General features: G+C 27.3%; 1 protein-coding gene across 6 annotated transcripts in view; it reads left to right on the top strand.

Moving 5' to 3' along the window:
• LOC101239175 (testis-specific serine/threonine-protein kinase 5) overlaps positions 1-13,514 on the top strand; it is a 38,117-nt gene that overhangs the window by 8,783 nt on the left and 15,820 nt on the right. For all 6 annotated transcript variants that reach the window (XM_065807705.1, XM_065807709.1, XM_065807703.1 and 3 more), the window contains exons 2-6: positions 6,229-6,336; positions 11,267-11,475; positions 11,554-11,621; positions 12,776-12,911; positions 13,171-13,292. In XM_065807705.1, the coding sequence (XP_065663777.1) occupies positions 6,229-6,336; positions 11,267-11,475; positions 11,554-11,621; positions 12,776-12,911; positions 13,171-13,292 (643 nt within the window). The remainder of the gene's footprint in view (positions 1-6,228; positions 6,337-11,266; positions 11,476-11,553; positions 11,622-12,775; positions 12,912-13,170; positions 13,293-13,514) is intronic.

The raw sequence follows: 13,514 nt of genomic DNA, 5'->3' as shown, positions 1-13,514 counted from the left end.
TAGTTGCTGTTAAGTGTGTGCTAATTTTCCTCATTTCAGTATATTCAAAAATTTTATCTGTTATAATTTCAGCATGTTTTCAGCATTTCTGCTTCTTTAGCTGGCGTGAAATGAAATAAATACTCCCATCACCAGAACAAACAGTGCAATGTTCTTCTTTATCTTTAGCGGGGTACTGTCTGTCTGATCTACAGTTAAAAATATTTTAGTCAGATTTTTGTGTCCATCAAAAAATATACAGTCTATAATCTCTTTATCGCAGTCATTATCAAACTGATTAGCAACTTCATTCATAACTTTATCCCTAGCTCTTCTAACTTTACTGTGATTAACTATTAATCTATTGTCATTTTTGGATACAAGTCCTCCATCTACCCATGCTGCAGTAGCTATTGCCAATGGCAGATTATAACTGAGGCAATTGAAGCACGTGCCTCTGGCCCCCGAATTGTTTTAACACACTTTTTGAAAAAGCAGGCTGTTTTTACTCAAAGTATTTAAAGTCGTGTGCCATAGGAAAGAAAGAACAAGAAAGCAAGAACAATTTCCGTAATGATAAATGTTCCTTTTAATTCACAATAACAGTTACAAAACTTTATAACAGCCATGAGTTAACTCAGCTGCGAGTTGAAATTGTTAAAAATGTAGCGTACTCATCTAAAATGGAAACTTTTTTACATTGTGCAACAGTTCAAAAGCAGAAAATTAAAAGTCAAGTTGAATGTAAAATCAGAAAAGTTCAAAATCAAGAGTCAGTCGATCTTGAACCGGCTACAACTGAAGCAGACGTTGACACTGAATGTGTACAAAAACAAGCAATGGTAGACCTGCCAATTGATTGGGAAACTGATCTGAGTTAATGAAAAACAGTTTTATCAAACATGCGATCTCATTTTATCAGCACCGGCAGTATTAAATGTCTACATAAAGATGAAGGATTTTCGCAATCAAAACTCTCGGACAGTACTATAAACCGAAACCGGTATTATTCTCCTTCATTATTCACTCGACATCATAAATTAACTGGTGAGAAATCTGAACGTACATGGCTTTGCTACGCACCATCAAATGGACATATTTATTGTTTCAATTGTAAGTATTTATCATCGGATGTGAAAAATAACTCTCCTTTTACCCAAGGGTTTATTCGTTGGAAAAATGGACAATGTGATGTCGAGCGCCATGAAAATAGTGAAAGTCATATATCGGCTTGTTTAGCATTTGCACAGCAACGCGGTGTGATTGATTGTGTTGATAAGGAACAGGAGAATGCAATTTTAAATGAATCTAAGTATTGGTTATCTGTTCTTTGGCAGACGGTGGATGTGGTAAACTTTTTAGCTGAGCGTGGTTTTCTACTTTGTAAGAATGAAGGAAAATTTGGTTCAGTACACAACGGCAACTTTATGAGCATCCTCGAGCTATTAGCTCTTTATGATCCTTTTTTGGCTGCTCATATTGATAAGCTTGGCAACCCCAGTTGCGGCAAAACATCATACGTATCTTCTACTGTCTGTGATGAACTCATTAATTTAATGGTCAGAAATTTTTTTTTTATTGTTGATGAAATACAAAAAGCAAAGTACTATAGTGTATCAATTTATCTAACACCTAACTTATTGCACGTGACATTCATTAAATTTGAAAGTCAACTAGAATTAGATTATCAAATGAATTACTGGAGTTCTTAGAGAAAAATAGTGTTGACATTGGCAACTGTCTTGGTCAGACGTATGATAATGCTTCGAATATAACTGGAAGTTACAATAGTATTAAGGCTCATATTTTATCTCTTTGTGAATATGCTGTTTACACGCCTTGTTTTCTCATTCATTAAATTTAGTTTGTAGATATGGTGTTGGTTGTTGTAATGCAGCAGTTGGTTTTTTTTTTTGATTTTGTGTAACGAATCTACACATTTTTTAGTATCTCCACTCAAAGACAAGACACCAGTACGCAAAAACCACACGTTGATCAGCACATGCTAATGCAACAAGTGCTTTGCGGAAGGGTTACAAGAGTATTCAATCTGCTTTAGATAGCATTGCAACAGATGAACGTACAAAAGGTAAAACTGGACAAAAGGCGCTTGAACTAGCAAACGTCTTGGTGAATTGAAAACAGGTTCCTTGATTGTCTTTTGGGACACGATAATGTAAAGATTCAATAAAACAAGTCTAGTTTTACAAGGTGCAACTTTAGATTTAAATAAAACTTTTGGTTGGTTTTTTGCATTGATTGTCAGAGGATGTTCAATTGTTAAGATGTTCAACAGAATTTAATAAATTTGAGAAATATGGAAAAAGAGTTGTCCAAATGTGAAGTATATTAAAAAAAGAAGTCAAAAGAGTCAAAAAAAGAAAGCAACAGTTTGATGAAGGTACTTCTGAAAAAGTTCTCCAGCTTGCAAAAGATGAATTTTGAGTTATTGTGCTGATTGCAATTATCAATCAATTAAAAGCAGCATTGGCTCACAGATCTACCGTACATTCAGATGTGGCCAGCAGATTTGGGTTTATGACCAATTTGCAAACATTGACTCGTATGGAAGTGATGAAACAGTGTGATACTTTAGCAGCGCATTATTCCAATTACATTAAAGTCTTCTTGGGAGAGGAAATGGTTCTATTTGGGTCTTACGCAGTCACACAAATGAATTCTGATGATACAAAAATAAGCAAAGAGTTGTTGATATACCCATTTTGCTCAATGATGGTTTGGTTGAAACTTTCCGAATGTTGCAGCAGCTTTTAAAATTTACCTCAGCCTAATGGTGGCAAATTGTAAAGGAAAAAGAAGTTTCTCACAATTAACAATAGAAGTTATTAATTGCGAGAAAAATAATAATAGAAATTTCACTTTAATCAAAATTGAACTCTTCAAAAATTTCATGTTTGCTCTTTTGTTTATCTTATTTATCAAATGTTTGGATTTTGAGACCGTAATTTTATGGCAAATTTTAAATAATACGTTCATTACAATAAAAAATGTATAAAGAACATTCCTCTATTTTGTTTACTTCCTTGTGGTATACCGCGAGAAAATTTGTTAATAGATATTATGAACTTTTTTTCATCTGTTACAAAAAACATTTTAAAAATTGATTAGTATTGCTAATATCGTTTCAAAATGCCAAACATTAAAAAATCTCATAAAGATAATAGAGCCTTAGTCTTCCTAATTTGTTTTTCAAAAGAATCAGGAATGACCGAAGTTAAAGAAAAAAATGTTATTAGTTCTTATTAAAATCAATTGAACAATTAAAACTTTAATAATGGCATTACTAAATGACATTGTACTAAATGTAGAAAAGCATTACAAAAACTTAAAAAAGGAGATAAAAACAATATTCTGAGTAAACCGTACAATTTCTCAAAAGTTAAAATAAGTATTCTTACTTGAAACCAATCATTCTGTTTGTGACATATGTGAAATTGCTCAAACTACAATTACTCCAGGATCAACATCTGAAAATAGAGGGAGAATCAAGTTGGAAAGAATAGGCATCACACCTGAAAGAATAATTTAAGTCATTGGAAGAGGACTACCCCACCTTTGCACTTTCACAAGTAGAAGAGAAACAGAAGATAAATTTAACAGAAGTACTTGACGAAGGTATGGCGAACCTTTTATTCTTGATTTAATATTTCAAACTTAAAAATTGGAAATTTATACAAAATATTTGAAAGATAAAAGCTGAAAACATGGATGTAAATTTCTTTTGATATTAAGATGGACGAGGGGCCAAACTTCAATTGGAGGGGCGTCGCAGCCAATGGTAAAAACATATAAATTTAACAATCAAAAAGCTCTTTAAAAATGCTTTTTCCAGTTGAAAAAACCCCAATTTTGAAAATAAACAAACTTAAAAACACTTGTGGAACTTGTTAGTAATACACAGGGAGCCAAAGTTCTTACCATATTTAGAAGCTGGAAGGGAAGAGACTTATTTGAAAACAATGTAAGAGAGAAACTGAGCAAAGAAAATAAGTTTTTAAATGATTATTTTGATATTTAAGAAAAATTTTTTGAAAAAGATTCCAGACAATTGGTTTATTGTGAAAACATTAAAGGACTTGTGGAGACAGTAATAAAAGAGAGAAAATTGTCAAAAGATTACATCCTAAAGATGGGTGTGGACGTTGCAGGTGGATTTTTAAAGTTTGTTTAAAATTTATATAAAAATTGACAGAAAATAATGTCAAAAAAAAAAGTTTAGTTATGAGAAAGCAATAGGTAATGGAAAATACAAAGATTGTGGCGTAAACAAATTGTTTGTTATTGGCTTAACAGAAAACGTGGCTGAGTCTCATTAAAATCTTGAGAAAACTATCACCCTTTTAAAGCTAAACGATTTAAAATTATATTTTTTGGAATTAAAAGTGCAGTATCAACACATCCTTTTCCGTGGTATAACATTAACAAAAAAAAATGCTTTGAAAATCATGGTAAGATCAGAAGTCGAGGAATTATCCGTTCATAAGCTAATGCTAACAAAGCCGCCTGACAATATTTAAAAAAAATCAACAGTATCTTATATTAATTGCGTTAACCTTCCACAAGTTGATATGCCTGATGACGTAAAAGTTATTGAAATCCTTGCTCCAATAAAACTTCACTTACTTTGTGGAAATTTATGAATAATCTTAAAAAACATTTGCAAACTATAGGTTATCGGCAAACTAGTGGAACCAAATTTTAGGTTTTTAAAGGCCTAAGCTGCATGGTGGTCAATTTAAAGGTAGAAAATATTCTAAATCGCTAAAAGATATTCATGTGTTAGAAGAATTAATAAAATCTGAAATGTGAAGAATTAATAAAATCTTCCAAGCTGGAAAAAGTATGAACATATTTTTTCTATACCTATTTCCTTTAAATGTTTAAAACCTGTTAAAGTTGCATGTCTTGGTTCTAGTTACCTGAATATGAGCCAACCATTAACGAGTACAAAAAAAAACCTGCCCGTTTAGCCTTCTTTTTTTTTTGAAAAACGTCGATAGAATATTTTTTGATAGAATATTTTTTTATTGAATATTTTTTGATAGAATATTTTTTGATAGAATATTTTTTGATAGAATATTTTTTGATAGAATATTTTTTGATAGAATATTTTTTGATAGAATATTTTTTGATAGAATATTTTTTGATAGAATATTTTTTGATAGAATATTTTTTGATAGAATATTTTTTGATAGAATATTTTTTGATAGAATATTTTTTGATAGAATATTTTTTGATAGAATATTTTTTGATAGAATATTTTTTGATAGAATATTTTTTGATAGAATATTTTTTGATAGAAATTTTTCCAAATTTAGATTATAGTATCGTGTTTTCGAAAATGAAAACCGTTTCTGGTGGACATTTTTTTCAAATAAACTATTTCCGCAACAGTGTGCTTTATGAGATTTTTTAATGTTTGGCATTTTGAAACAATATGAGCAATACTTATCAATTTTTAAAATATTTTTTTAACTATTGCAGCAGATAAAAAAAAATTCATTATATCTATTTTCTTGCAGTATACCACAAGAAAGTAGACAAAACAGAGGAATATTGTTTACACATTTAACCTGTAATGTAAACGTTTATTTTTTTTAGATAATTTATCCGATAAATTTCGATCTACGTTAAGATAAAACACAAAAATTATTTTTTCTTCTTTCTACATTTTTTTATTCTTTCCACATTTGGGAAAGTGGGTCCCGACTTTTCAGGTGTATGTTGTTCCCAGACTCTTATCACTGTAATTTTATGAAAAACATTCTTATTTGATACCAGTATCAATATCACAAAATTTAAAGTTTGCATCATCTCTGGAAGTTACCTATCTTAAACACTAAAAATCTAACACCCGTTTAACTCCCTTTTTTTTTGAAAGACGTCGACAAAATGTTTTCAAAATTTAGATTATAATTGTACAAAGTACCGTGGTTTCGAAAACGCACACCGTTTCTGGTAGACATTTTTTTCAAGTAAATTATTTCCGCTACGGTGTGCGAGACAAACCTTCAAAATGACGAATTTTGTTTTTTTAAACTTTACAAAATTAATGATACCTGTAATTTCATACAATTTGCATTCCATGTGGAAAGCAGATAAGCAGGGGATGTAATAAATCTGGTCAGAAGTCATTTTCCACAACTCCATAATCATGCAAAAAGTGATTTTCTAGATAGCTTATTCGGAAAACACTCATGTATATATATATAAAATTTTTTTTTTAAGGTGGCTATCAAAGTCATAAAAAGAAAAAATCTTCCTAAAGACTACGTCAACAAATTTTTAACCAGAGAAATTGAATGTTTACATGCTGCGTATAGATTACCTCACGTGGTATGTTATATTGTTTCTCTATGTATATATATATATATATATATATATATATATATATATATATATATATATATATATATATATATATATATATATATATATATATATATATATATTTATTTATTTATATAAAATGAATAAAAACAACTTTTGATGGAACTCTGAGTTTCATGCCTTTCCGCAATCATCAGCCATTGTGTATTTCTCATTGGAAAATTACCATCATTTCGGCAATCATTAGCCATTTGGTACTTTTGTGGACTTCATTGTGTATTTTTCGGGAAATACACGATGGCTGATGATTGCCGAAAGGCATGAAACTCAGAGTTCCATCAAAAGTTGTTTTTATTCATTTTATATAGATAAATAAATATTGCTCTATTATTTGATAGTATTAGGCACTCTTAAACGCACAAGAGTATTTGTATTATTATTATTATTATACCATAATAATACATCATCTATTTTGCATATATATATATATATATATATATATATATATATATATATATATATATATATATATATATATATATATATATATATATATATATATATATATATATATATGTATATATATATATATATCATCCCCTCAGTATTATCTCGTTCTATCTACAAATGTAATAGATAAAATGTCTTATAAATAGATAAAATAAATACAAAATATATATATATATATATTAATAAATACAATGTTCTATAATTTTTCTTTTATATTTATTTTATGTATTAGATAGAACATTTTATTTATTATATTTGTAGATTAAACAAGATAGTACTTAGGGGACGATATATATATATATATATATATATATATATATATATATATATATATATATATATATATATATATATATATATATATATATATATATATATATATATATATATATATATATGTATGTATGTATGTATGTATGTATATGGGGGAAAACGGGGCAAGATGGCTTTTCATATAACAAGTCAACAAAAAGTCTTAGCAATGGGTGAAAACGAAACTATATTTACATCTTGTATTTAAAAAAATCCAATTGTTTTTTTTAAATATTATTAACGCGATTTTATACGCTTAAGTTTACTTTTTGCGCATAAAAAAAGTTTGGGTTATTCATAATTGGTGGTGCCCTTTGGATGTAACTTCTTTAAGAATATTTTTTTGTGACGCACGTTTATTTTGTGTTACTTTAATTAGAGAAGTTGGTATTTTTTAAAATTTTATAAAATTGGAGGCAGAAATTGCATAACAAGTCATCTTGCCCCGGTCACATGACCAAACTTATGAACTTTTTATTTTAATTTTAATTTCAAATTTTTTTTATTGCAAACTGAAAATTCATACAGGCAACAAACAACTATGATAAAATAAACATACTGACAAAGTATTATTGCTTCTTGTCAGCTAGTTTTGCAATAGTTCAGGCCTTTCAAAACGTTTTCCATCTTGCCTCGTCTTCTATATATATATATACATATATATATATATATATATATATATATATATATATATATATATATATACATATATATATATATATATATATATATATATATATATATACATATATATATATACATATATATATATATATATATATATATATATATATATATATATATATATATATATATACTATATATATATATATATATATATATATATATATATATATATATATATATATATATATATATATATATATATATATATATATATATATATATATATATATATATATATATACATATCAGAGCCGGATCCAGCTTTTTTTGGTCTTTGAGATAGCTAACTTCCAGACATGAAGCAAACACCAAACATTTATATGTTTATACTTATGTCAAATAAGGATGCTTTGTAAAAAATTGCGATGATTGGAGGCTGGGAACAAAAAACCCCCAAATTTTGTGCCCCCCCCCCTGCCCCAAACGTGAGAGCAACAAGTTGATGAAATATTTTTTGCATTTTTTTTTAACTAGACTAATATTCATCGATAAATTTTAAATTTCATAGTAAAATATTTTAGCTTTTAAAAGTTATGACCATATAAAGTTTAAACCCCCCTCAATTTGAGGGGGTTATAAATTTTATATAGTCATTATTTTTGAACACTGAAAGATAATACTATGAAACTTAAAATTTATCGATGAATATAAGTCTAGTTGAGAACAGTACAAAAAATATTTTATCAACTTGTTGCTCTCACGTTTGGGGCAGGGGGGGGCACAAAATTTGGGGGTTTTTTGTTCCCAGCCTCCAATCATCGCAATTTTTTGCAAAGCATCCTTATTTGACATAAGTATAAACATATAAACATTTTGGTGTTTGCTCCATATCTGGAAGTTAGCTATCTCAAAGACTAAAAAAAGCTGGATCCGCCCCTGCATATATATATATATATATATATATATAATATATATATATATATATATATATATATATATATATATATATATATATATATATATATATATATATATATATATATATATATATACAGTATGCAAAAAAAGATTGCATCAAAAAAATGAGTTTTCCGTTAACATATTTAAAAGTTTGTTTAGGTATCTTATCAAGTATTGTTTTAAGAATTTATTTGTATATTTGTGAATTCATTGCTTTTCAAACCTATTGAATTTTACACAATTGATCTAATGATTCATAAAATTGACTGCAAAAAAAATAATTGTACAGTTCAAAAATAATGTCAAATTGATCAAATTCTATGGAAATTAGTTTCGAGTGGGGCCTTCTTTAGCCTTGGTAGCCTCATCTAGATGATTTGGCATTGAGTTGATCAAATTTTGGGTCTCTTCTGTTGTTATATTATCCCATGCCCTCGTTATAGCTTATTTCAAGTTGTCTTTGCGTCTAAATGCTCGTTTGCTAATTTTTCGAAAATGCAAGACCATTAGTGCAATTGATCAAAATATGATTGATGTCATCATTAACGTGAAGAAAAATATATTTGTTTTGGCAGCTAAATTAGCTTTAAAAATTCAAGAAGATCATAACATCACAGTGACTCCTCAAACAATCAGAAATTGTTTAAGAGAAGAAGGATATAGGAAAGATTCGAAATAAACTTTTTTTATTTTCTAAACAAATAAAACGTCAATTGGAATTTGAATCAAAGTAATTAAAAATGCTGATATCATATTGGAAATAAATTTTATGGTCAGATGAGTCAAAATACAATCTCGTCTCATCGGATAGAGTCCAAAAAGTGTGTTGAAAAAAGGAGAAGCTTATAAATTGAGTTGGTTGCGAGGTAGTGTAATGCATGGAGGAGGAAATGTGATAGTTTGGGGTAGTATGAGTTGAAAAGAAGTGGGGAAATTTACATTTATTGATAAAAAAATAGATGCTTCAATGTATTGAAAAATCCTCAAAGCTAACTTGCAACCATATACTTAAAAATTGAGAATCGAAAGCGGTTTCATACTCCAGCAGGATAACAATCCAAAACATACCGCTAAGAAAACGAAGGTATACTTTGACATAAATAACATCAATGTTTTGGAATGTAATTTCCATGGAATTTGATCAATTTGACATTATTTTTAAACTGTACGATTTTTTTTTGCAGTCAATTTTATGCATCATTAAATCAATTGTGTAAAACTCAATAGGTTTGAAAAGCAATGAATTCACAAATACAAAAATAAATTCTTAAAACAATACTTGATAAGACATCTAAAATAAACTTTTAGTTATTTTAACGAAAAACTCATTTTTTTGATGCAATCTTTAAAACTATGATTTTTTTTAATACTGTATATTTTTTTGGATACTGTATATATATATATATATATATATATATATATATATATATATATATATATATATATATATATATATATATATATATATATATATATATACATTTATATATATACATTTATATATATATATATATATATATATATATACATGTATATATACATATTTATATATACATATATATATATATATATATATATATATATATATATATATATATATATATATACATGTATATATACATATTTATATATACATATATATATATATATATATATATATATATATATATATATATATACACATGTATATATATATATATATATATATATATATATATATATAATATATATATATATATATATATATATATATATATATCAGGCGCGGATCCAGCTTTTTTTAATGTTTGAGATAGCTAACTTCCTAAAATGGAACAAACTCCAAAAATTTATGTTTATACTTATATCAAATATGGATACATCACAAAAAATTGCAATGATTGGAGTCTGGGAACAAAAAAGCCCTAAAATTTTGACCACAACTGCCCCAAACAAGAGAGCAACAAGTTCGTAAAATATTTTTTAAACTATTCTTAAATAAATTTATATTCATAAATAAATTCTAAATTTCATACAATAATCTCCTATTGTCCTATAATTATGGCTACACAAAGTTTGAACCCCCTCAATTTGAAGGGATTACAAATTTTATAAGGTCATAATTTTTGAACACTAAGAGATTATTGTATGAAATTTAGAATTTATTGATGAATATAAATTTATTTAAGAGTAGTACAAAAAATATTTTACGAACTTGTTGCTCTCTTGTTTTGGGCAGTTGTGGCCAAAATTTTAGGGCTTTTTCGTTCCCAGACTCCAATCATCGCAGTTTTTTACAAACCATTCTTATTTAACAAAAATATAAACATATAAATTTTTGAAGTTTGTTCCATGATAGGAAGTTAGCTATATTAAGCATCAAAAAAGCTGAATCCGCGCCTGTATATATATATATCTATATATAGATAAATATATATATATATATATATATATATATATATATAAGCCCTTGCCTGTTTTTGTAAGCCCTCTTTCTTAACTCAACGTTCCTTTGTAAATTCATTATCTTTTGTTTAACTTTTGACAGGTTCAGCTTTATGAAACTTTCCGAACTGAAAGACAAATTTATCTTGTAATGGAATACGCGTCCCAGGGAGATTTGTTGGAATATATTAATTCAAGATCGACTGAGCTACAAAACAACAGACCAGGGATTGGGGAAAAAAAAGCAAAGAGTTTTTTCAAACAACTTTTAATAGCTGTACAACATTGTCACAAAAGAAATATAGTTCACCGGTATTTTAAATGATGACTTTTATTTACACTTTGTTTTCACTTTCTTTTAAATAAGGTTTGTAAAAGAACATCGTTTAGAGATCTCAAGTGCGAAAATATTCTGATTGCAGAAGCAAGCGATGGCAAAGAGGTAATAAAAATAACAGGTATGTATTAAAGAGTACATAAATGAATTTTAGCTTTACCTATTATTTACTTTTAAATAGAAAACCATGGAAATTATATTTTGAGCATGCCGTTACATTGAATTTCTATAAAATATAATAAAAAAGTTTTTTTCATATCAACCGTTACCTATAATATTATTATAACCTTGGCATATGGAATGCATGGAATGCAGTTTTTTGCTTAAATAGGTTTAATAACGGCAGAATATAGCTTATTTGAACAATCTAGCTATTTCTTAGAATAATTGACGTTCTGTTTAATTAAATTGGGGGAACTTTAATTAAAAGACTAAAATGCTTAATCTCAGTTTAAATTAAAACTCATCAATAAATTTCAAATTTTATCAAAATAATCGCTGCATTAAAAATAGTTGCATATCAAAAAAGGTGTTATTTTATTTTAAACGCAACCTTTCATGTCAGCAACCTGTCATGTCATTGTTAAGAATGTCACTTTAAAACAGCTTGACTATTACAAATTACAAATAATAATTTTTTTAAACAGTTTTACAAAATGAGACGTCAATCGTTGCTCTTCTTTTTTGAGGGTCAACACATTCTCTTTCAAACTGTTTTGTTTAGTTTTGAAGAATTTTTTCTTACAGTGAATGCATATTTAAGCAAATTTTTTGTTTATTTTTATTTTCTATTGTATTACTAAAAATTGAAAACAGCATACAATGATAATCAATAATAAGTATATTTTTAACTTTTACAAAATTTAAGGTCTAAAGATTGCATATATTTGGGATTATCTTATAAATAGAGGTAAAAAAAAGATTTCCCAATAACTAAAGCATTTAAAAACATTTTTTTAAACACCTACAAAGAATGTTTGGCGCCGCTGAAGTGCTAAAATGTTAAAGTGCATTACTAAAGTGTTAACGTGCAGTACTAAAGTGTTAAAGTGCAGTACTAAAATTAATAAATTAAAATTAACTAAAAATAAATATAAAAATATAATTATAAAAAAGATTTTTTCAGAAGTAAAAAAGTATGCAAAGTAAAAATAAAATAGATAAAAATTGGAATTTAAAATAATAATGACGAATAACGGAAACTTTGATGCTTTATAAAAGATTAGATAAAGCATTATACAACTGTGTTATATAATTGAGAAATACCTTATTAAGATTTTGGCTTTGCCACTCGTTTTCCAACAAATAAAAATGTTCTTCTTGAAACCTTTTGTGGTAGTTACGCTTACGCAGCTCCAGAAATATTGCAAGCGGAAAAGTACGATGGAAAAATTGCAGACATTTGGAGTTTGTAAGGATTATAATAGTTTTACTTATAAATGCAATGGTTAAATAAATCCAATGAATTGTGATAAATAATATCATAAATAATTAATGAGATTGAGTTGTTGATGATGTTAAATCTTTAATGTGATTGTGTTGTTATTAAAATTGAGTCCTTAATGAAGATTTCGGGATTAGCATTTTAACATTCATTATATTATTTATTTTTTTATTTATATAATGAGAGCACATTTTCAATATAAGTTATTTTTGGTGTAAATATTTAGAGGGGTTATACTTTTTGCAATGATCAATGGGAAGCTCCCTTATAACGATCGCAACATTTGTGCATTAATAGAACAAACTAAAGAAAAGCCACGTTTTTCAAGCCGAGTGTCAGTGTCCGAAGGTATCAGATTTATGTAATTTATTGTTAGCACACACTAAGGGTGGGATAATCGCAACACCAATATCGTAAAAAATGTGAGTCATTATTGCAAAATTTTAAAAAAAAATCGAATAAAAAGACATTGCGGTTCCAAAGTACTTAAAATTAGTATAGATATTTAATCGGAAAAAGCTATGTGCTATGCACGGCGTTAATTTTTGTTGTCCCGATTGCCAGTTTGTG

The sequence above is a fragment of the Hydra vulgaris genome, chromosome 10 (genome assembly GCF_038396675.1).
Source record: "Hydra vulgaris chromosome 10, alternate assembly HydraT2T_AEP".
Taxonomy (NCBI): domain Eukaryota; kingdom Metazoa; phylum Cnidaria; class Hydrozoa; order Anthoathecata; family Hydridae; genus Hydra; species Hydra vulgaris.
The sequence above is the reverse complement of the archived record's forward strand: the minus strand, read 5'-3'. Positions and strand labels throughout refer to the sequence as shown.